This window comes from Simochromis diagramma, unplaced genomic scaffold (assembly GCF_900408965.1).
Source record: "Simochromis diagramma unplaced genomic scaffold, fSimDia1.1 OVJJ01000372.1, whole genome shotgun sequence".
In the NCBI taxonomy this organism is placed as follows: domain Eukaryota; kingdom Metazoa; phylum Chordata; class Actinopteri; order Cichliformes; family Cichlidae; genus Simochromis; species Simochromis diagramma.
The window spans coordinates 54,379-75,456 of record NW_024386865.1 but is presented as its reverse complement, the minus strand read 5'-3'; the positions used below and the strand labels follow the sequence as shown (position 1 = coordinate 75,456).

At 42.7% G+C, this 21,078-nt stretch overlaps 1 protein-coding gene, 1 long non-coding RNA gene and 1 gene segment (V, D, J or C); 1 reads left to right on the top strand and 2 right to left on the bottom strand.

Moving 5' to 3' along the window:
• LOC120733294 overlaps positions 1 to 6,968 on the bottom strand; it is a 16,181-nt gene extending 9,213 nt beyond the window's left edge. Inside the window, 2 exon segments of the V gene segment in view lie at positions 6,491 to 6,809; positions 6,917 to 6,968. Coding sequence covers positions 6,491 to 6,809; positions 6,917 to 6,968 — 371 coding nt within the window.
• The window catches only part of LOC120733300 (immunoglobulin kappa light chain-like), a 16,389-nt gene extending 1,722 nt beyond the window's left edge, over positions 1 to 14,667 (top strand). Inside the window, exons 3-5 of the mRNA XM_040031387.1 lie at positions 8,974 to 8,990; positions 12,966 to 13,017; positions 14,290 to 14,667. Coding sequence (XP_039887321.1) covers positions 8,974 to 8,990; positions 12,966 to 13,017; positions 14,290 to 14,615 — 395 coding nt within the window. The 3' untranslated portion in view covers positions 14,616 to 14,667. The remainder of the gene's footprint in view (positions 1 to 8,973; positions 8,991 to 12,965; positions 13,018 to 14,289) is intronic.
• On the bottom strand, positions 8,102 to 8,312 carry LOC120733302. The gene is made up of 2 exons (XR_005695785.1): positions 8,265 to 8,312; positions 8,102 to 8,192 (listed from the first exon to the last, which is right to left on the bottom strand). It is a non-coding gene; the product is annotated as an uncharacterized LOC120733302 (long non-coding RNA).
• Positions 14,668 to 21,078: the final 6,411 nt, after the last annotated feature.

Here is a 21,078-nt window from a genome sequence, read left to right as displayed (position 1 = left end):
CTCGAGATAATTGAGACGAATGAGGACAGAATTCATAGTTCAAGGAAAAAAATTCTACCACAGCTTAATTTTGATTACTTTACATGTCATATTCATTAGGTCTAAAATACTCTCTAAGGGGGAAATGGACTGGTTTTTCTATAGTGCTTTTCTGCTCATTCACCCATAAAGAAATACAAGAAACAATTTGTGAGCTTTTCCTACTGGAATGCTTTCTATACAACATTCAAACACATTTAGACTGAGATGGATGCATTGGATGGTGCTTCTGAGCTACAATAGCCCCCGGTCGGCTGTATCATAGTCTAAGTCTACTACCAAGAGATCAAGAGTCATCTTCTGAAAGGAAACTTCACCAGTACAACTGCTGGTTACACTCAAGACTGGAAGACTGGATTGACTTTGCCGAAAAACACAGAAAATCAGGAACAGTTCCAAGATGAAGTTTTATCAGCATAATTGGAAAAGAAAATGATGAGAAGGAAACTGATCTGAACGCATATCACATCATCTGTCAAAGTGTTGGAGCCAATGTTACTCATTGAGTAGTTGGAAAGTCATTGGACAGCACTCACCGTGCAAATAGATATGACCCAAAGAACACTGACAACCCAAGACTTTCTCAGGTGAAGAAATGGTCAAGTCACCTTTTTTTGGTCTCCTATTATTAAATAGCCCACAGGCTCCAAATGTGGTTTAGTGTCAGGGATACAGTTAATTAAGATTTAAGCTAGGTGTAGTCAGGATTCATTTTAAGGTGTAGAGGCTGGGGAAAGCATTAAGTCAATTAATGTCCTCACTAAGGTATAAAAGCATTTATTTGTGTTGTGTGTGTTGTGTTTGTTGTTGTGTGTGTGTGTCCTCCGTGAACTGTATCAGTCTCTGCAGTATTCTCCAGCTGCAGCAGTCACTTCAGTTTCTGTTCAGTCTGACTGAGGGAGGTTTTTGTACGACTGTTTTTCACTGTGTGAACACCCACTGACTGTTAGGATAGTGAAACTCTGACAGTATAAACTGCTGCCTCTTCAGCCTGGACTCCCTGATGGTCAGAGTGAAGTCAGAGTTTGATCCACTGCCTGTAAAACGAGCTGGATCCCTGGATTCTCGAGTACTAGCATAGTAATGAGACGTTTGGAGATTCCCCATCTTTTCTGTTGTACCAGGCTAAATAGTTGTTGTTAACAAACATCCTGACTGGTCGTACACTTGATGCTCACAGTTGCTCCCACAGCAGGCTCTGCTCCAGGCTGAGTCACTGTGATGTCCTCTGGACTGAGGAACAGAGACAAAAACAAAAGGCTTCCTGGTTTTGTGGGCTTCATTTCAGAGGGACAGATGTTGATGAGGAGAGGGTTTGATTCTCTGGACTTTACCTGTGAAGCAGCAGCAGAGGAGAGTCCAGGTGAGGACGCAGATCAAAGTCATGTTTTTATGAGGAGGTTTCTGTGGCTTCTGTTGTGATGAAGGACAGCTGTCAGTCATCCAGTGTTCAACTCTCAGGACTATAAACTCTCCCAGAGCACTGGGCATGTGCTGCTGTGCAAAGTGCCTCTCTATGGAAATCATCTGACTGACTCCAGCATGACTTCATAGCAGTCTGCACATTGTGAATTCACAGGTGTCATTTCAATTGGCCAACATGTTTCAAGAAAAATGTAAAATAGTATAATTATAATTTTTTGATCTGGGATGCACTTTCGAGGTCCAAGTATTTTTGTTTTTAGTCTGTTATTTATTCATTCGGGATCTCTAAGTGTTCTCCTTAACTACAAACTGCTGCAGCAGATTAAAAACAGAATTAAAACATTCATTCAGCTACTGCTATAAAAGTCATGATTGAATGATATCTTCAGGGCATTGAAACTTTTGGTGTGACTTTTCTCCTGGCTGACTCCAACATGCTGTTGTCAGGGTTCCTGGGTCGTTGACCCAGCATTTTCAGTTTGTTTCATGTCTGGTTATTCTCTGTTTTCACTCCCCTGTTCTTTGTGCCAGCCTTTCCCTGTGTGTTACTTCAATTATGTTCAGCTGTTCACTCACCAGTCTCCAATCAGTCATTATTCAGCCAGTGTGTTTAAGTCCTCAGTTTCCACTCACTTACTGTCTTGTCATTGATGTTGTCACTGCTGTCTACTCTGCATGTTTGCCTTTCAGTTCAGTCCAGTCAGCCAGTCTTCTTCCCTGCTCTGCTCGTGCGTTCATCCTGCCATTGCAATAAACTCCCTTAATCCTCACCACGAGTCCTGTTTTTGGGGTCCCCTCTTCTTCACATCCACACAGCAACCCCTGACAGCTGTTTAGTAATAGATCAATCACATTAATATAATCAAGAGCACAAAGTCGGTTGTCTAACTTTCTGATTGCATTGAATTGAAGGTGTGTAGGTTTTACCCAAGGATTTTTTCGCCAGACACCTCAAAAGTAATTGAACAACTGTCTACTACAACCCATTTCATGGAGATATAAGACTTGTTTCCTCCTTATTCAAAGATAAATTAAAAAGATGAAGTATTTTCAGTTCAAAGTTAGCATAAGGTTCAGGAAATCGTCAATCAGCTAATATACTAAACTTTAAAAACCACCCAAGACTTTCACAGGCAAAGAAATAGGATATTCTTCCATTTTTAAGTCACCTTCTTTCACCTCAACAGAGCATGCATTCCTGTTATTAAATACTAAACTGAATGAAGAGAGACACACAAACAAGCAGAAACTGAATTTGGATTCAGTAAAGGCCTAGTGGAGAATTATGTAGTTGAGTTTGTTTGTTTCAGAGTCAGAGAGCCGTGTCTCTCTACAGTTTTGTTTCAAAATAGCTGATAACTATTCACTGATAGCTGCTAACATCTGCAAACAAATATAATTCTATAAAGTTGTTCTATATAGTGTGTAACTGTTAATATAGAGGGTTATTAAATTTATTGCTAAATTGTAACCCAGTGTTAAAAACGGGATTAAAAGCATAAATATTGATACTCTTTTGATTAAAATACTCATTTCACAATGGGAATAAATATTGATAAAAAGCAATTAAATATAATAAATGCTGATAAAAAGCATGTAAACATAAGTTTAATCAATATGTGGATAAATGGTGTGGAGGCAGGACTGACCCTCCTCCAATCTGTGTGTGCTGCTCAGACACCTGTGTGTGCCTTCATGTACCAATCAGCTACGCTAGAGATACAGATGGAAGGAGAAAGAAGCTATCTGGATAGTAAAAGCCTTTTTGGTGAAAGTACTTGGAGAGTATTAGTGAATTCTGAAGGCCATGCAAGCACTGTGAAGTCCTGTATAGCATTTGCTGCTTTACAGGGGGCCTGTCTCAATATGCGTACTTGTAAGGGTCTGAACAGAGTTTCATCATGTTATTGTTGCACTATTATGTTCCGCCACATGTTGTTATTACATGGGTTGATTAAGGTAAACATTAGGCTGACATCTGGGGCCAGAGCTGAAACTCTTCTGGGCGAGCACAGGACCACCATTGTATCTGCAGCTGGCCTTGTGCTGGCCCATGTGTGGGCCACCTCTGGCAAACCTGATCTGGGCCACCAAAGGGCCGTCATTCTTTGCGGTATGTGGGCCATGTGTAAGCACATTGTGTGGGCCAGATCAGGGCCATAACAATTTTACTGTGTGGGTAATAGTTTATGTTACACTTCTTTTGCTCCAAATCACATTTTATTCACTACTGTTGTGTTTCTACATCATTGTAAATAAAGTCATTGTCGACACCACAGCTCGGAGTCTGTTTTGGGTTCACTCCACGCTCTGGCGACAGCCCTGACACTTGATTAGATGTCATGGCTTTGTTCCACTGCGGTTATCAAAGGTCATGACTAAGATTCATCTTGGTATCTGTTACTGGCCCACGTTTGTTCTTTAGTTATTTATATATTTGCAAGTTGAAAACAACATGCGTGAGATAGCAGTGGAACACATATTTGTGTTGAAGGGCTTTATTTTGTGTGTGTGTCCTCAGTGAACTGTATCAGTCTCTGCAGTATCTTCCAGCTGCAGCAGTCACTTCAGTTTCTGTTCAGTCTGACTGAGGGAGGTTTTTGTACGACTGTTTTTCACTGTGTGAACACATACTGACTGTTAGGATAGTGAAGACTCTGACAGTAATAAACTGCTGCATCTTCAGCCTGGACTCCACTGATGGTCAGAGTGAAGTCAGAGTTTGATCCACTGCCTGTAAAACGAGCTGGAATCCCTGATGCTCGAGTGCTAGCATAGTAAATGAGACCTTTGGGGGGGCTTCCATCTCTCTGTTGGTACCAGGCTAAAAAGTGGTTGTTGCCAGAAACATAAACATTCTGACTGGTCCTACACTTGATGCTCACAGTTGCTCCCACAGCAGAGGTCACTGCTCCAGGCTGAGTCACTGTGATCTGTCCTCTGGACTCTGAGGATACAGAGACAAAAACATAAAGCAGCTTCATGGTTTTGTGGGCTTCATTTCAGAGGGACAGATGTTGATAGAGGAGAGGAGTTTGATTCTCTGGACTTTACCTGTGAAGCAGCAGCAGAGGAGAGTCCAGATGAGGACGCAGATCAAAGTCATGTTTTTGATGAGGAGGATTTCTGTGGCTTCTGTTGTGATGAAGGACAGCTGTCAGTCATCCAGTGTTCAACTCTCAGGACTATAAACTCTCCCAGAGCACTGGAGCATGGTGCTGCTGATGCAAAGTGCCTCTCTATGGAAATCATCTGACTGACTTGGATCAGTCTGACGATGCTGTTTATCAGGAATGATTCAATCCATCGTAGTATTGAGCAGATATATCAGTTTGTTCTTCAGAATATTCTTATTCCAAAATATTTTCTATTATTTAAATGTTTTGTTTTACGGTTCATTGATGGATTCACATGTTTATCATAATATTTAGTAAGAATATATCTGGATTAATTAAAAATATGAATTAACGAGGTCACAGGTTCATGCTGTAGAGTAGCTGAGCTTAGTCTCAGAGAGTGAGGAGCTCAGACATGTGGAGGTACAGTCACTGCTCTTTGCTTCAAAGGACTTCTTATAAAACACAAACAGACACAATCAGTATCTTTTAAACGAGGCTGTTATCTCTGACAGCACTACCTATAACACCTCTTTCTGTAGCTATATGATCACAACCATGTGACATGTAACAGCGGGGCAGATCAAGCATCGTTGTTCACTGCTGTTGATGTTTTTTTAATCACAAATTACAAACAATTACACAACTGAATTCCAGCTTTATTCAAATGAATAAAACTAAGTAATAAAACCCATCATGATAGAATCTCTGTTATCATCACGGACACTTTAAGTTCAAGAACATGTACCTGGATAAAAGCTGCTGTTGGAGGTAAAATCCACAGACTGAACTTGGGACCTTCACATTTCTAATTCTTCCAGAATTTAATGAGCAGAAACAAACAACTGATTGTTTAGAATTTATGATTGTTCAGCACTTTTCTGCACCTTACTGAGTGCTTACATTTGAGTCTTTCATGCTACTCTGTATACAAATCTGTACATCTGTGTCCATAACAGAGAGAGCCAAAATGGGTGTATTTGATTTGCCTTCTGTGGCGGAGGTGTGGTCCTTGGCTCATCTGCAGGGGAGTGGTACAGTGAGCTCAAGGGGGCGGTACCGGGAGGCAGGTGAGCCACAGGTGGTGGCGACTGACTGATGACGCTGTCTCTTTCTGTTCATCTATATAGTGAAGACAGAGTCGAGCGGGGACGGGGAGAGCTGGACTGGAACAGACTGTGTTCCTTGAGTTCATAACTGTCAGTAAAACGCAATAATAGTGAGCACAATCATCGTGTGTGTTGTGTACTTTTACACCTTTCTAACAATCCTATTTATGTGAAGTTGGGATAAGGTTCCAAGAAACCTAAAACCTCTGTGAAGCGTGAGTGAGGTCAAAGGTCATGAAGCTCAAGTGTCAGCATTGTAAGTTAGCTTTTTAGGAGTTTCACCATTTTTCTGTTGGTAACAGAACACGTCATTACCTTCATCTACCCCATGATTGGTTGTAAATCTGAGGGTGATGGAGACCAATTAACTTCTTTTGATGAAATAATACACACTATGTTTGTTGACTCCAGAAACACCAACAGTGACATCTGGAGGAGGTTCCCCACATGTTTTGTTTTTTTGGGGTTTTTTTGTAATGTGCGTTACACGTGAGGTATGCCACTATACTGTGGAGAACAACAGTCACTTATGGGGAAAAAAACGCTCGTCCCAAACGAGTTTAAAGGTATTTGAGTCTCAAAAAGTGGTTTTAGTGTCAGGGGTACAGTTAGGTTATAGTTAGGCATTCACTTTTGATGGTTAAGGTTATAGTAAGCAGTTAGGAAAAGCATCATGTCAATTAGATATCCTCACTAAGATATGAAACCCAGTGTATTTCTTTGAGTGTGTGTACTCAGTCAACTGTATCAGTCTCTGCACTTGAGAGAGGTTTTTGTATGATGGCTTTTCACTGTGTGAACACATGCTGGCTGTTAATGTAGTGTTCACTCAGACAGTAATAAACTGCTGCATCTTCAGCCTGGACTCCACTGATGGTCAGAGTGAAGTCAGAGTTTGATCCACTGCCTGTAAAACGAGCTGGAATCCCTGAATATCGAGTGCTAGCATAGTAAATGAGCAGTTTAGGAACTCCTCCATCTTTCTGTTGGTACCAGGATAAAAGATGGTTGTTGTTCCAAACATGAACATTCTGACTGGTCCTACACTTGATGTTCACAGTTCCTCCCACAGCAGAGCTCACTGCTCCAGGCTGAGTCACTGTGATCTGTCCTCTGGACTCTGAGGATACAGAGACAAAAACATAAAGCAGCTTCATGGTTTTGTGGGCTTCATTTCAGAGGGACAGATGTTGATAGAGGAGAGGAGTTTGATTCTCTGGACTTTACCTGTGAAGCAGCAGCAGAGGAGAGTCCAGATGAGGACGCAGATCAAAGTCATGTTTTTGATGAGGAGGATTTCTGTGGCTTCTGTTGTGATGAAGGACAGCTGTCAGTCATCCAGTGTTCAACTCTCAGGACTATAAACTCTCCCAGAGCACTGGAGCATGGTGCTGCTGATGCAAAGTGCCTCTCTATGGAAATCATCTGACTGAATACAACAGCTACTTGGCTCAAATAGTTGATGCTGTTTATCAGTTAATCAGTTTTTTCACAATGTCCACTGTAATTTATTTCAAAAGAACGATTTTTTTTGGAAAGGAGATTTCCTCACCCCAATCCAAGTGTTGGCCTATCAGGACTGTGCAGGGTGCCAGTTTAGCTCAGTGGGTCATGGGAGGGGGCAGCAGCCTGGATTTGAGTCTAACCTGTGGCCCTTTACTGTGTGTCTTTCCCACTTTACTGTCTGTCTTCACTTTTTTATTATCCAATGATAGAAAAATGCCAAAAATGCCCCAAAAAAAACATGCTAACTATAAGACAGTGTTGCCTGAAGATAAAACTCACACACATTTGTCCTTGTAAGACACAATCTGATTTTGTTCACATAAAAAAAAGAAAAGAAATACTGTACTTATCTACTCACAAACACATGAACAGAGTTTCTGAGAATCTTCACCCTGAAAGAAGTTAGAAAATGACCTGTCAACAAATTAAAGTGCTGTTCACATGTAAAAAAATAGGCCAGAATGAATAGAAAAGTCAATGTTTTTCAAACTACACCTGTGCATGTAAACATGGCCTCAAAAGTGAAAAAAGGGAACAATTTGTAAAAGTTATTTTAGAGTTTTTAAAAACTCACTCAGTACAAAAAACCTTGCAGTGATTCACATTGATGCACGATGCTGACCACAGGTTGGAAAAGTTAAACATGACCACAGCGCAGATATCACTTGTTAAAATGTTTTGTAGAATAACAGGACAACCTGTGAGACTGGAAAGACTCGACTTTCATGTCCTGAACATGTTATTTTCTGTTTTGTGATGTAGTGTGTAATGCGCAGCAGTATTATCATTTTAACTGGTTCTGTGCATGATCTAAAGCAGTCTTTCTCAAACTGTGGTTCACATACCACAAGTGGTACTTGGGCTCTCTCTGGTGGTACGTGAGAAATCTCCATATTTTTTTTTTTCAAGATTAAATAATATACCATTGTGGAGGTATGCAAAGACGACACGAGCGTTCCCAAGGCTCTTCTGGGAGCCGGAGTCAACCAGAAAACGTCTCCCTGAGCATGAGTCCTCCATGAAGTGCAGCCTTTCCTTATCACCAGCAGTCACGGCCGCTACAGAGCACAGGCGGGCTCATTTCCCTGGGCCTTAAAACTGCAAAGGCGGCACAGCGCTGTCACGCTGATGGTAAAAACACAACCCTTTTCCATGACCCCGCAATCCCAGCCACTATCGATGAGTTGGAGGCCCCTGGGAGAATCGGTGGGGGCGCGGGAGAGTCGGAATTATCGTCTGGATGCCAAAGCTCCTGGTAGTCAGGCGAATGCGATCCACTTCTGTCTGCAAGTGACTGGGAACCCTTCGCACCCAGCAGCGGGGAGTTGTCAAGGCCAGCTCAAGGAAGACGTGAGTGAAGAGGAATCCGCCGTCATCCGTTCCTAGCAAGGACAGCGTGCTCTCCATGAGCTCGAGAGCGGTACCATCACCCAGGCCAGAGAGAGAGAGGAGTTTCTCAGCCCGCTCTGCATCGGAGGGGGAGTAGCGCCGCAGCAGCAGCGCCTTCAGAGCGGTGCATTTCCCTTTGATAGGTGGGGATCTCGGAGGAGGGTCATCACAACACAGTAGGCAAAACTGACGTGAATACAGTGCTTTATTTACAGTGCCTAGTTTAATTACAATGCAGGAACTATAAAGGCTACGAACTGTGAACTATGAAACATGAAACTCAGACAGTGTGCTATGACTAGATGCAAGAGTTTAAGTACAGATCCTGGGGAGGGGAAAAGGGGCAGTGGCCTGGGTGGAGTTACACAGAGTCACTATAATGAGAAGAGACAGCCAGTCAGTGGCAGTCTAGTGAATCACAGACATTTGATTAAACTATGATGGTTATGGCTTATGCATTGCAGGGGCAGGCGTTGCGCAAGGAGGGTGTCTAGGGTCTAGGGAGTCCGGGTGAGGAGTGGTGGGGAGAGAGTCCGGAATATACTTGGAGCAACGGCCCTGGCAGGGAGGCAGATGAAGGACCACGATGAAGGGAGTGCAACCTGATAGCAGAAACCCAGTGTCCAGACAGAGATGCATCTCTCCTGTTTCTAAAGCGTGACAGCCAGGCAGGTACTAAGACAGAGAGAAAACACTGAGTAGAAATGCAGATGTTAGGGAAACTCTCAAGAGCTTGGCGGCCTAGAACTAACGTGGGTTAGCTGAAGATCTGGCAGAGGTCTGTTGTGAGTGCTGGTCTTAAATGCTGGTGACTTGATTGCAGTCAGGTTTGAAGGCTGATGGGAGTCTCCGCCTGAAGGTGGAGCCCAGCAGAGTGGAAAAACCCCGCACTCACCCGGACCATGACAGTTAAAACGTAAGATAAGATAAGATAAGATAAGATACCTTTATTAGTCCCACAAGGAGAAATTTCATGTTAAGGCTGCCGACCTATTGCACACAATGGCAGCGCCATCTTACCCTCCGACCATACATACATTACCCAAAAACATCACATGGGGAAGACAGGTCAGAGAGGTATAACAATGGAAAATGCACCACATGAGGAAAGATAAGGAGAAAAAAAATAACTCCCCCCAGACTGAGCTCCAACAGGGAGATCAGTTTGAGAACAGAAAAAAACACCTCTGCACATAGCACATGAAAAAACTCTTAATACACCAAAGAAACACATGACAAGCAACAGGGGAGGGTAAAGGGTGAGAGACAGCCAGTGTAGACAGTGCATCCGGGCCTGCAGCATAAGCGCTGGTCTCCTTGATCCACCGTCAGCATCGGAAGGGAATAAACGTCAAAGGCGTTTGGGGGGGGAGGGGGGATGAGTGCACATCTGCATGTGTATATATGTCTGTGTCTGTATGTGTGTGCGTGTCCAGAGTTCAGCTGAGACAGTGTCCTTCGCCCTGCCAGGCTAAGTAAACACTCTTCCAGCCAACCCAGGTGGCCTTGCATGGAATGGGAAGAACAGTCTAAACACAGTCGTTATCAGGGTGTTGTTGTTCAGCTCCGGCCTTGAGACTGCAGCTGGCACCGAAGGGGTATCCGCATGAAGTGATGGTGGTTTTTACTTTAGTGCGAACAACTCATATGAATTTCAAAGCTGTTCTAACAGTCCGACACTGGTCTCTCAATCTCCCGTTGGAGAGCTGCGAGCTTCTCCATGATGTTATCAAACTTACTCTCTGTGATGTTGTCATTCTTGTGCTCAAAGAGCAGATTCTGAGAACTCACGACCGCAGTGAGCTTCTCCAAGATGTGATCCAGTTTGTGCTCAGAGGTCTTATTCTGAGTATTCACGGCAGTCGTAAGCTTCTCCTAGATCTTATCCGTGCTGCACTCAATGAGCCCATTTTGAGAACTCACGCCTCGTCCCATCGTTTCAATCCCAGCGGGCAGCCTTGAGGGGGTTTGAACAGCCGGTTCCAAACATTTTTTACAAATCATTAACTGCAAAGTGGGGTGTGCATAATTATTCAGCCCCCTTTGGTCTGAATGCAGTCAGTTGCCCATAGACATTGCCTGATGAGTGCTAAGGACTAAATAGAGTGCACCTGTGTGTAATCTAATGTCAGTACAAATACAGCTGCTCTGTGACGGCCTCAGAGGTTGTCTAAGAGAATATTGGGAGCAACAACACCATGAAGTCCAAAGAACACACCAGACAGGTCAGGGATAAAGTTACTGAGAAATTTAAAGCAGGCTTAGGCTACAAAAAGATTTCCCAAGCCTTGAACATCCCACGGAGCACTGTTCAAGCCATCATTCAGAAATGGAAGGAGTATGGCACAACTGTAAACCTACCAAGACAAGGCCATCCACCTAAACTCACAGGCCGAACAAGGAGAGCGCTGATCAGAAATGCAGCCACGAGGCCCATGGTGACTCTGGACGAGCTGCAGAGATCTACAGCTCAGGTGGGGGAATCTGTCCACAGGACAACTATTAGTCGTGCACTGCACAAAGTTGGCCTTTATGGAAGAGTGGCAAGAAGAAAGCCATTGTTAACAGAAAACCATAAGAAGTCCTGTTTGCAGTTCGCTACAAGCCATGTGGGGGACACAGCAAACATGTGGAAGAAGCTGCTCTGGTCAGATGAGACCAAAATGCAACTTTTTGTCCTCAATGCAAAACGCTATGTGTGGCGGAAAACTAACACTGCACATCACTCTGAACACACCATCCCCACTGTCAAATATGGTGGTGGCAGCATCATGCTCTGGGGGTGCTTCTCTTCAGCAGGGACAGGGAAGCTGGTCAGAGTTGATGGGAAGATGGATGCAGCCAAATACAGGGCACTCTTGGAAGAAAACCTCTTGGAGTCTGCAAAAGACTTGAGACTGGGGCGGAGGTTCACCTTCCAGCAGGACAATGACCCTAAACATAAAGCCAGGGCAACAATGGGATGGTTTAAAACAAAACATATCCATGTGTTAGAATGGCCCAGTCAAAGTCCAGATCTAAATTCAATCCAGAATCTGTGGCAAGATCTGAAAACTGCTGTTCACAAACACTGTCCATCTAATCTGACTGAGCTTGAGCTGTTTTGCAAAGAAGAATGGGCAAAGATTTCAGTCTGTAGATGTGCAAAGCTGGTAGAGACAGACCCTAAAAGACTGGCAGCTGTAACTGCAGCAAAAGGTGGTTCTACAAAGTATTGACTCAGGGGGCTGAATAATTACGCACACCCCACTTTGCAGTTATTTATTTGTAAAAAATGTTTGGAATCATGTATGATTTTCGTTCCACTTCTCACGTGTGCACCACTTTGTGTTGGTCTTTCACGTGGAATTCCAATAAAATTGATTCATGTTTGTGGCTGTAATGTGACAAAATGTGGAAAAGTTCGAATACTTTTGCAAGCCACTGTAAATAGGCTTATAACTGTACTTTAATGTCGGTCATAAGGGTGGTACTTCAAGAGACATATGTTATGAGGTGGTCCTCACTGTGAAAAGTTTGAGAACCACTGATCTAAAGACACTGAGTGTTTGTGAGAACACGTAAAATTGTTTTGATGTATTTGTGCAGTTTGAGGTTTTGTGAATGTAGATTGAAAATTCACTTTAATGTTTAGAGTTTTGAGAAAGAAGGTGGAAGTGTCGTGGTCCGGAGTCTGTGGACTCCATGTTTATGTTTTAGGTTAATTAATATTCTGTGGTTTTGTTTATTTTGGGTTATTTGTGATTGTTCAGAGTTTAATGTTCTCTGTTCCTCGATTGTGTTTTTCTTAGTATTTTTGGTTCTATGGTAATGTTTTCAGGTTACATCCTCCCAGTCTCGTCTAATTAGAATCAACTCTTCCTCCTGTCTGCCATTTCCTTGTTTCCTTGTGTGTGTGTATTAGTGTGTGTTTGCCTCTTTGCTCTTTGTTGGAGCATCTGCGTCTCACTGGTGTTTCATCCGCATCTCGTTTCCTGCTGGCCATCCCCTGTGTTGTCTCAGTCTCCTCACGTTTCAGGTTTGGTTTGTAGTTTTCCCCAAGTTTTGTTCACGCCATACCCGTTCCTGTTATTTGCTTCACTTACGTTAAATAAAACTCACTCCCTGAATCTGAGTCTGCGTTTGGGTCCTTCCAATAAAACCCGCAGCTGTGACAGGGAGCTTTTGTAGTGATGTATCTTAACAACTATAAAATGTAAATTCTCAAATTATATTTTTGAACTTTATTTTATTGTGTTTATTTTATTTTATTTTAAAATTATACTATTAAGATGTTATAAAGCTATGATAAAAACAATTCATATGGTTGAGTTTGTTTGTTTCAGAGTCAGAGAGCCGTGTCTCTCTACAGTCAGAGGTTTTTGTACGGCGCCTCAATGAGTTTGTATCACTGTGGTGGACTTTTGGTGGAGGAACCAGACTACAAGTTGGAAGTAAGTCGAACTTAAACCTCTTTTACTTTATCGAATTTCTTTCTTGTGGTTATCTTGACTTTTCTGTTCAGTGTGCTCAGAAAACAAAAATCATTAAAATAGTTTTTAGATCAATTTTCATGAAGACACAAAGTTAGCTTCAGAATAAATGTTAAAATCAATATTAACAAATAATATAAAACATCAGAGTTGACTTGAGGATTATTGATATATATATATATATGTCTGGTTAACTCTTGAGAGCTTTTGGTTTTAATTTAGTCTGTTAGAGTCAGAGAGCCGTGTCTCTACAGTCAGAGGTTTTTGTGCAGCGGCTCAGTGAGTTTGTATCACTGTGGTGGACGTTTGGTGGAGGAACCAGACTGGATTTTGGAAGTAAGATTATAATGTTTTTAAAGAAACGACATCTAGGTTTAAATGTTAGCTTTATAACAATGAAGTATTCATGTAGAGGTAATATTATAACCATTATACACTGGAGGCTGACTCCATCAGCTTTAATTAGATTTTATGTCGACATTTCTGACATAAAGACGATGCATTGTGTAAATAATATAAACAATCATCAGCCTGTGATTATTTTCTAGTTTGAAATCACAGTCACTGTTTCTAAGATGAATTAAATGTAACTGTCCTGAAGTTAAACAGAGTGAAGATAAAGATTTCTGGTCTTTTACTTAGTCAGTAAAAATGTAGAATTTGCTTAGAAATCATAAAAGCACTACAATAAATGACTGAAACTCACATGAGGTAAGTAGAAAACTTGTGTATTATACAGAACGGAGGTTTTTGAAGCTTAACATCTTGTATAATTGTTGCCATATCTGCTTATTTTATTTCCAGAAGTTAAAGATGGGCATTTGACAGTGTGCAGCACGTCTGGTGTTTCTGTTGTAGCAGATATCATTTCAAATGTCATTAAAATCATGTAAGCAGTAAAAGAAATTAATCCACATCATTCAAGTAGTGCTATTAGTTTCTTATCTCCAACAAGTGATGTGTTATAGATAACTGATGACTTTGAAGCTAAAATAGTTTTTGTAAATGTTTCCACATCTGCTTCTTTTATTTCCAGTGTAGTTTGAACATATTTCAGCTCAAACTGTGTGATGATTCTCTCTGTGCTGATATGCATGAGAGGTTTCTTAAAGGGAAGTGAAACAATGTGTGAGTGAATGACTGGTGGAGCAGAAAAAAACACCTGACAGAAACTTCTTAACGGAGAAAATCAAATTGTGGTTCCTGTCCTCTAAGCTGATTGGTGTTTCCTAGGTGATGCCCGCCCCGCCCTGAAGGTGCTGGGTCCCTCCAGTGAGGAGCTGAAACAAGGGGAGGCCACAGTCATGTGTGTGGCCAACAAGGGCTTCCCCTCAGACTGGAGTCTGTCCTGGAAGGTGGATGGCAGTGGCAGCATCAGCTGGGAGGAGAGCAGGAGCCCCGTGGTGCAGGAGAACGACGGCCTCTACAGCTGGAGCAGCACCCTGAGGCTCCCTGCAGACCACTGGATGAAGGTGGGCTCTGTGACCTGTGAGGCCACCCAGGGCTCCCAGACTCTGGTCTCAGAGCCACTGATGAGAGACCAGTGTCCCCAGTCCTGAACTATATGTGACTTTTATGCTGGTCTTACTTTCACACTGCATTCTGTAGCTTTTTTTTCCAATTTCTTCTCTCATTTTTCATTGCTTTGTTTAAAGTTTAAAGTTTGTTTAAAGTTTTAAAGAATAAAAAAAATCTACATTAAATAAGAATCGAGTGTTTGTCTTACTTTTGTGGTGATGTCAATATTAAACTCTAAATAATGATTTCCAGCATTCTTATTGGAAACCAGTGTGCTATCTGTAGAAAGTCAATATGAGTCAGTAGAATTAAGCCACTTTGAATACATGAAGTTAAGCGAAGTTTATGTTAAAGAATAAGTGCGAAGGGGAATTGATAAGAACTTAGAGATTATGATTTTATTACTGAGAATATTGAGCGACACCGCCGTTATTCATGCAAAGTCATTGCATGCTGTTTAATGAATGTTTCAGCATGTTGTAGCTTGTTATATAAAGCAATTTGAGTTCTCAGGTGGAGTAGAAAAGCACAATATAAGAATGAGTCAAATGATCAGTGTTGAGGTAGGTATCTTAAAGTATTCTATTATGCAGAGTACTTTTTTAAAGTAATGCAGTACATTATTTTGGTGTTTTTCTGTAAAATCACCTGAAACACACCATCTCATAACTATCATTTAACAATAAGAACTTATAGGCTACAGTCCCTCACGCCAATATAAATCCCTATCCTAATGAGGACACACATACAGTGGCTTGCAAAAGTATTCGGCCCCCTTGAACTTTCCCACATTTTGTCACATTACAGCCACAAACATGGATCAATTTTATTGGAATTGCAAGACAAAGTTATCAGACTAGTATTGAACAGCAAAAAAGAAAAAAAATCTACAAACCTGAGAAAATTGGACTTAAAGTTTCTATTTGAAGTATTTATATAAGTTATGCAGACAATTGTGACTCACTGATTTTGGTGATTTATTGTGTTTTTTTTCTCTTTGTTTAAGAAATGTTTTCATAATGAGCAAAATTCAGGAACTGGTTCACATGTATTTGAGCTGCTATGAAGCAGAGGTCAAAGGTCAAAATTTGATTGACTGAGATACAGATAGATTTCCAACTTCTTTTTTGTTTAACAACAATAACATTTTCACTGTGTGTGTGTGTGTGTGTGTGTGTGTGTGTGTGTGTGTGTCCTCAGTGAACTGTATCAGTCTCTGCAGTATCTTCCAGCTGCAGCAGTCACTTCAGTTTCTGTTCAGTCTGACTGAGGGAGGTTTTTGTACGACTGTTTTTCACTGTGTGAACACATACTGACTGTTGATGTAGTGATAACTCTGACAGTAATAAACTGCTGCATCGTCAGCCTGGACTCCACTGATGGTCAGAGTGAAGTCAGAGTTTGATCCACTGCCTGTAAAACGAGCTGGAATCCCTGATTGTCGAGTGCTAGCATGGTAAATGAGCAGTTTATGAACTCCTCCATCTTTTTGTTGATACCAGGCTAAACGCTGATAGTTGCTCCAAACATAAACATCCTGACTGGTCCTACACTTGATGTTCACAGATCCTCCCACAGCAGAGCTCACTGCTCCAGGCTGAGTCACTGTGATCTGTCCTCTGGACTCTGAGGATACAGAGACAAAAACATAAAGCAGCTTCATGGTTTTGTGGGCTTCATTTCAGAGGGACAGATGTTGATAGAGGAGAGGAGTTTGATTCTCTGGACTTTACCTGTGAAGCAGCAGCAGAGGAGAGTCCAGATGAGGACGCAGATCAAAGTCATGTTTTTGATGAGGAGGATTTCTGTGGCTTCTGTTGTGATGAAGGACAGCTGTCAGTCATCCAGTGTTCAACTCTCAGGACTATAAACTCTCCCAGAGCACTGGAGCATGGTGCTGCTGATGCAAAGTGCCTCTCTATGGAAATCATCTGACTGAATACAACAAGTAGTTGGATCAAATAGTTGATGCTGTTTATCAGTTAATCAGTTTTTCACGATGTCCGCTGTAATTTGTTTCAAAAGAACGATTTTCTTGGAAAGGAGATTTCCTCACCCCAATCCAAGTGTTGGCCAATCAGGACTGTGCAGGGTCCCAGTTTAGCGCAGTGGGTGAGCAGGTGACCACATGCCACATGGGAGGGGGCAGCAGCCTGGATTTGAGTCTAACCTGTGGCCCTTTACTGTGTGTCTTTCCCACTTTCCTGTCTGTCTTCACTGTTTTACTATCCAATGATAGAAAAATGCCAAAAAAAAACATGCTATCTGTCACGGTCTGGCTGGCAGACCGTGGGGATGTGGGGAAAGGAGGACCCAAAACGCTGACTCTGCGATGCAAACAGTGCTCTTTATTTACAGTGAAAAGGCTGTAAACACAATAACTCCCCGTTGCTCCCTCGAACCCCGTGTGCGTGCTTCCCTCCGATATCTGTGCTCGTGCTCCCCGCTGTTGTGTTTCCGCACCCCCATGCGTGCTGCCTCTCCGGACCACTCTTCCTCCTGTAGGAAAACCAGAGACGCAGCCGTCAACACTAACCCTCGGCGGGCGTATACGAACGACACAGACATATGCTGACACACTAACTTGGTACGATAACTCAATGATCCCGCGCCGGTGGGAGCTCCACTCTCCTAAGTAGCTCCCCCGACGAGCCCTGATCACCAACAGGTGTGGCAGGAACTTCAGGTGTGGCCAGTCCTTCGCAGGGCCACACCCATCAGGCCTGCAGGTGGCTGTGTTCCATCCTCCAGCCACACCCGCAGACATACACACGTATACACCCACACCCTGCCTATACATACGAGTGGGACACAGACTAACACAGCATTGTGGAGAAAACACACATCACCAAATAATAATAATAATAATAATAATAATACTAACAACAATAACAACAGTCAAAACTGGTCACGGACCCCCGAGTCCTCCAGAGCCGGGTCCGTGACACTAACTATAAGACAGTGTTGTCTGAAGACAAAAGCACACACATTTGTCCTTGTAAGACACAATCTGATTTTGTTCACATAAAAAAAAGAAAAGAAATACTGTACTTATCTACTCACAAACACATGAACAGAGTTTCTGAGAATCTTCACCCTGAAAGAAGTTAGAAAATGACCTGTCAACAAATTAAAGTGCTGTTCACATGTAAAAAAATAGGCCAGAATAAATAGAAAAGTCAATGTTTTTCAAACTACACCTGTGCATGTAAACATGGCCTCAAAAGTGAAATTTAAAAAAAAAGGAACAATTTGTAAAAGTTATTTTAGAGTTTTTAAAAACTCACTCAGTACAAAAAACCTTGCAGTGATTCACATTGATGCACGATGCTGACCACAGGTTGGAAAAGTTAAACATGACCACAGCGCAGATATCACTTGTTAAAATGTTTTGTAGAATAACAGGACAACCTGTGAGACTGGAAAGACTCGACTTTCATGTCCTGAACATGTTATTATCTGTTTTGTGATGTAGTGTGTAATGCTCAGCAGTATTATCATTTTAACTGGTTCTGTGCATGATCTAAAGCAGTCTTTCTCAAACTGTGGTACACATACCACAAGTGGTACTTGGGCTCTCTCTGGTGGTACGTGAGAAATCTCCATTTTTTTTCTTAAGATTAAATAATATACCATTGTGGAGGTATGCAAAGATGACACGAGCGTTCCTGAGGCTCTTCTGGGAGCCGGAGTCAACCAGAAAACGTCTCCCCGAGCATGAGTCCTCTATGAAGTGCAGCCTTTCCTTATCGCCAGCAGTCACGGCCGCTACAGAGCACAGGCGGGCTCATTTCCCTGGGCCTTAAAACTGCAAAGGCGGCAAAGCGCTGTCACGCTGATGGTAAAAACACAACCCTTTTCGATGACACCGCAATCCCAGCCACTATCGATGAGTTGGAGGCCCCTGGGAGAATCGGTGGGGGCGCGGGAGTTGCCGTCGGTGAGTCGGGAATTATCGTCTCGATGTCAAAGCTCCTGGTAGCCAGGAGAATGCGATCCACTTCTGTCTGCAAGTGACTGGGAACCCTTCACACCCAGCAGCGGGGAGTTGTCAAGGCCAGCTCAAGGAAGACGTGAGTGAAGAGGAATCCACCGTCATCCGTTCCTAGCAAGGACAGCGTGCTCTCCATGAGCTCGAGAGCGGTACCATCACCCAGGCCAGAGAGAGAGAGGAGTTTCTCAGCCCGCTCTGCATCGGAGGGGGAGTAGCGCCGCAGCAGCAGCACCTTCAGAGCGGTGTATTTCCCTTTGATAGGGGGGGATCCCGGAGGAGGGTCATCACATGGTGGGTGGACAGTAGATCCAGCAAGTATTTTGTGTTGTCGGCCGAAATGCCATGAAGAGCAAACTGAGTTTAGACGTGCACAAACGATGAAGGAGGGTCATGAAACTAAAACTCTGGCAGCTTAACTGACACAGAAAAATTAAAACATACAGCTCTGCTATCACTTCTGACATAAATGAAGACAGAAAACTAAATAACAGTGGCGTTTGTAGGGTTACTGAAGTTGGGCTAGCTACACAGCTATGGTTAGCATAATATAAACGCAGTGAAGCTGGAGGATGAACTTTTTTCACTCGATGAGGGTTCCCGATGGTTAGGAACAAATGTAACTGCATGGCAGGATGCTGTTAACGGACCAGACTTCATTGAGGAGAACAACTGCAATATAAGGTTACTTATTATAATATATTACTTATTATAATATAGTGCTGCATGGGCTGGGCTGTAGTTACATTATAAGGTTTAAAAAACTGAGCTTTAAAATGAATTGTGATGATAAAAACCGAAAGAGGCCGACAGTGATCACTGACTTTTTTTAGGGGCTTGTTTAGATTAAATGGAACAAAATAAAAAGCGTTAATGTTACGGCCGAGAGGGCCAGGCGGTGTGTGTGGACTCAAACGCAGACACAGAGGTAGGCAAAACAGTGCTTTATTTACAGTGCCTAGTTTAATTACAATGCAGGAACTATAAAGGCTACGAACTGTGAACTACGAAACATGAAACTCAGACAGTGTGCTATGACTAGATGCAAGAGTTTAAGTACAGATCCTGGGGAGGGAAAAAGGGGCGGCGGCCTGGGTGGAGTTACACAGAGTCACTATAATGAGAAGAGACAGCCAGTCAGTGGCAGTCTAGTGAATAACAGCCATTTGATTAAACTATGATGGTTATGGCTTATGCATTGCAGGGGCAGGCGTCGCGCAAGGAGGGTGTCTAGGGGGTCCGGGTGAGGAGTGGTGGGGAGAGAGTCCGGAATATACTTGGAGCAACGGCCCTGGCAGGGAGGCAGATGAAGGACCACGATGAAGGGAGTGCAACCTGATAGCAGAAACCCAGTGTCCAGACAGAGATGCATCTCTCCTGTTTGTAAAGCGTGACAAGCAGGTACTAAGACAGGGAGAAAACACTGAGTAGAAATGCAGATGTTAGGGAAACTCTCAAGAGCTTGGCGGCCTAGAACTAACGTGGGTTAGCTGAAGATCTGGCAGAGGTCTGTTGTGAGTGCTGGGCCCTATTTCAGGAAGCCGGTTTAGAAAACTCAGAGTGAAAAACGATGCTCAGGGTTGAGTAACCCCGAACTGTCCAACTCGGAATATTCGGTTTCAGAAAGGCTGATAACAATTAGTTCAGTCAACGCGGAGTTGCTTTAACCCCAAGTTAAGCGCGCGCACGAGGATACATAAAGCCCTGATTAGTGGAGCACAGATTAAGCGAGTCACCATGGAGACGGAGGGAAAGAAGGCGCGGTCGATGTATCTTACAGCGCTTGAGGCCGAAATTCTGATGGCAGCATATGCCGATAACATGCAAATTTTGCGGAAAAAAAGTAACACAGCCTCAGCTGCAAAAGAAAGGGAGCATGCATGGCAAAACATAGCCGACAGAGTCAATGCGTGAGTGTTAATTTAAACATTGATCTAGGGATTTCCACCCATTTAACACGTTATTCTATTATATTTTATTTTATTTTATATTTCATACATTTTATTTTGTGACGTGATGTGAGCGCAGGTGCAACCCAACAGGCCCCAAACGTTCCTGGCAGCAAGTAAAAATGAAATATAAAAATATAGTCCAAACAGGTAAGGTGTAATTGTATTATGGGCCATAGTGCTTGGTCTGTTTGTCCGATGTAAATCAATTGCAGTTAGAGGCTACATTAATTTTCTTTCTGTAAGCACTTATTGAAATTATCTGAGCACATTACAAGTACATATTTGCTTACTCTGTATGCTCAAATGTGACCCGTTATAGCCACTAGAAAAAGAAGCGGAGGCCCGAAAAACAGGTGGGGGTCCTCCACCACCACCACTCACAGAGGCTGAGCAGTTGGCTTCCACATTTGTGATAATGTTGGCAGCATCACATATGATCTTCACAGTGCAGAGAACACAAATTAGCATCCATTACTATAATGAAATAATTTGTTAGTTTGAAATGCTACAGGGAACTATGTACCTGTACATTAATGCTGTGGAAAGACTTCCTGTTCACAT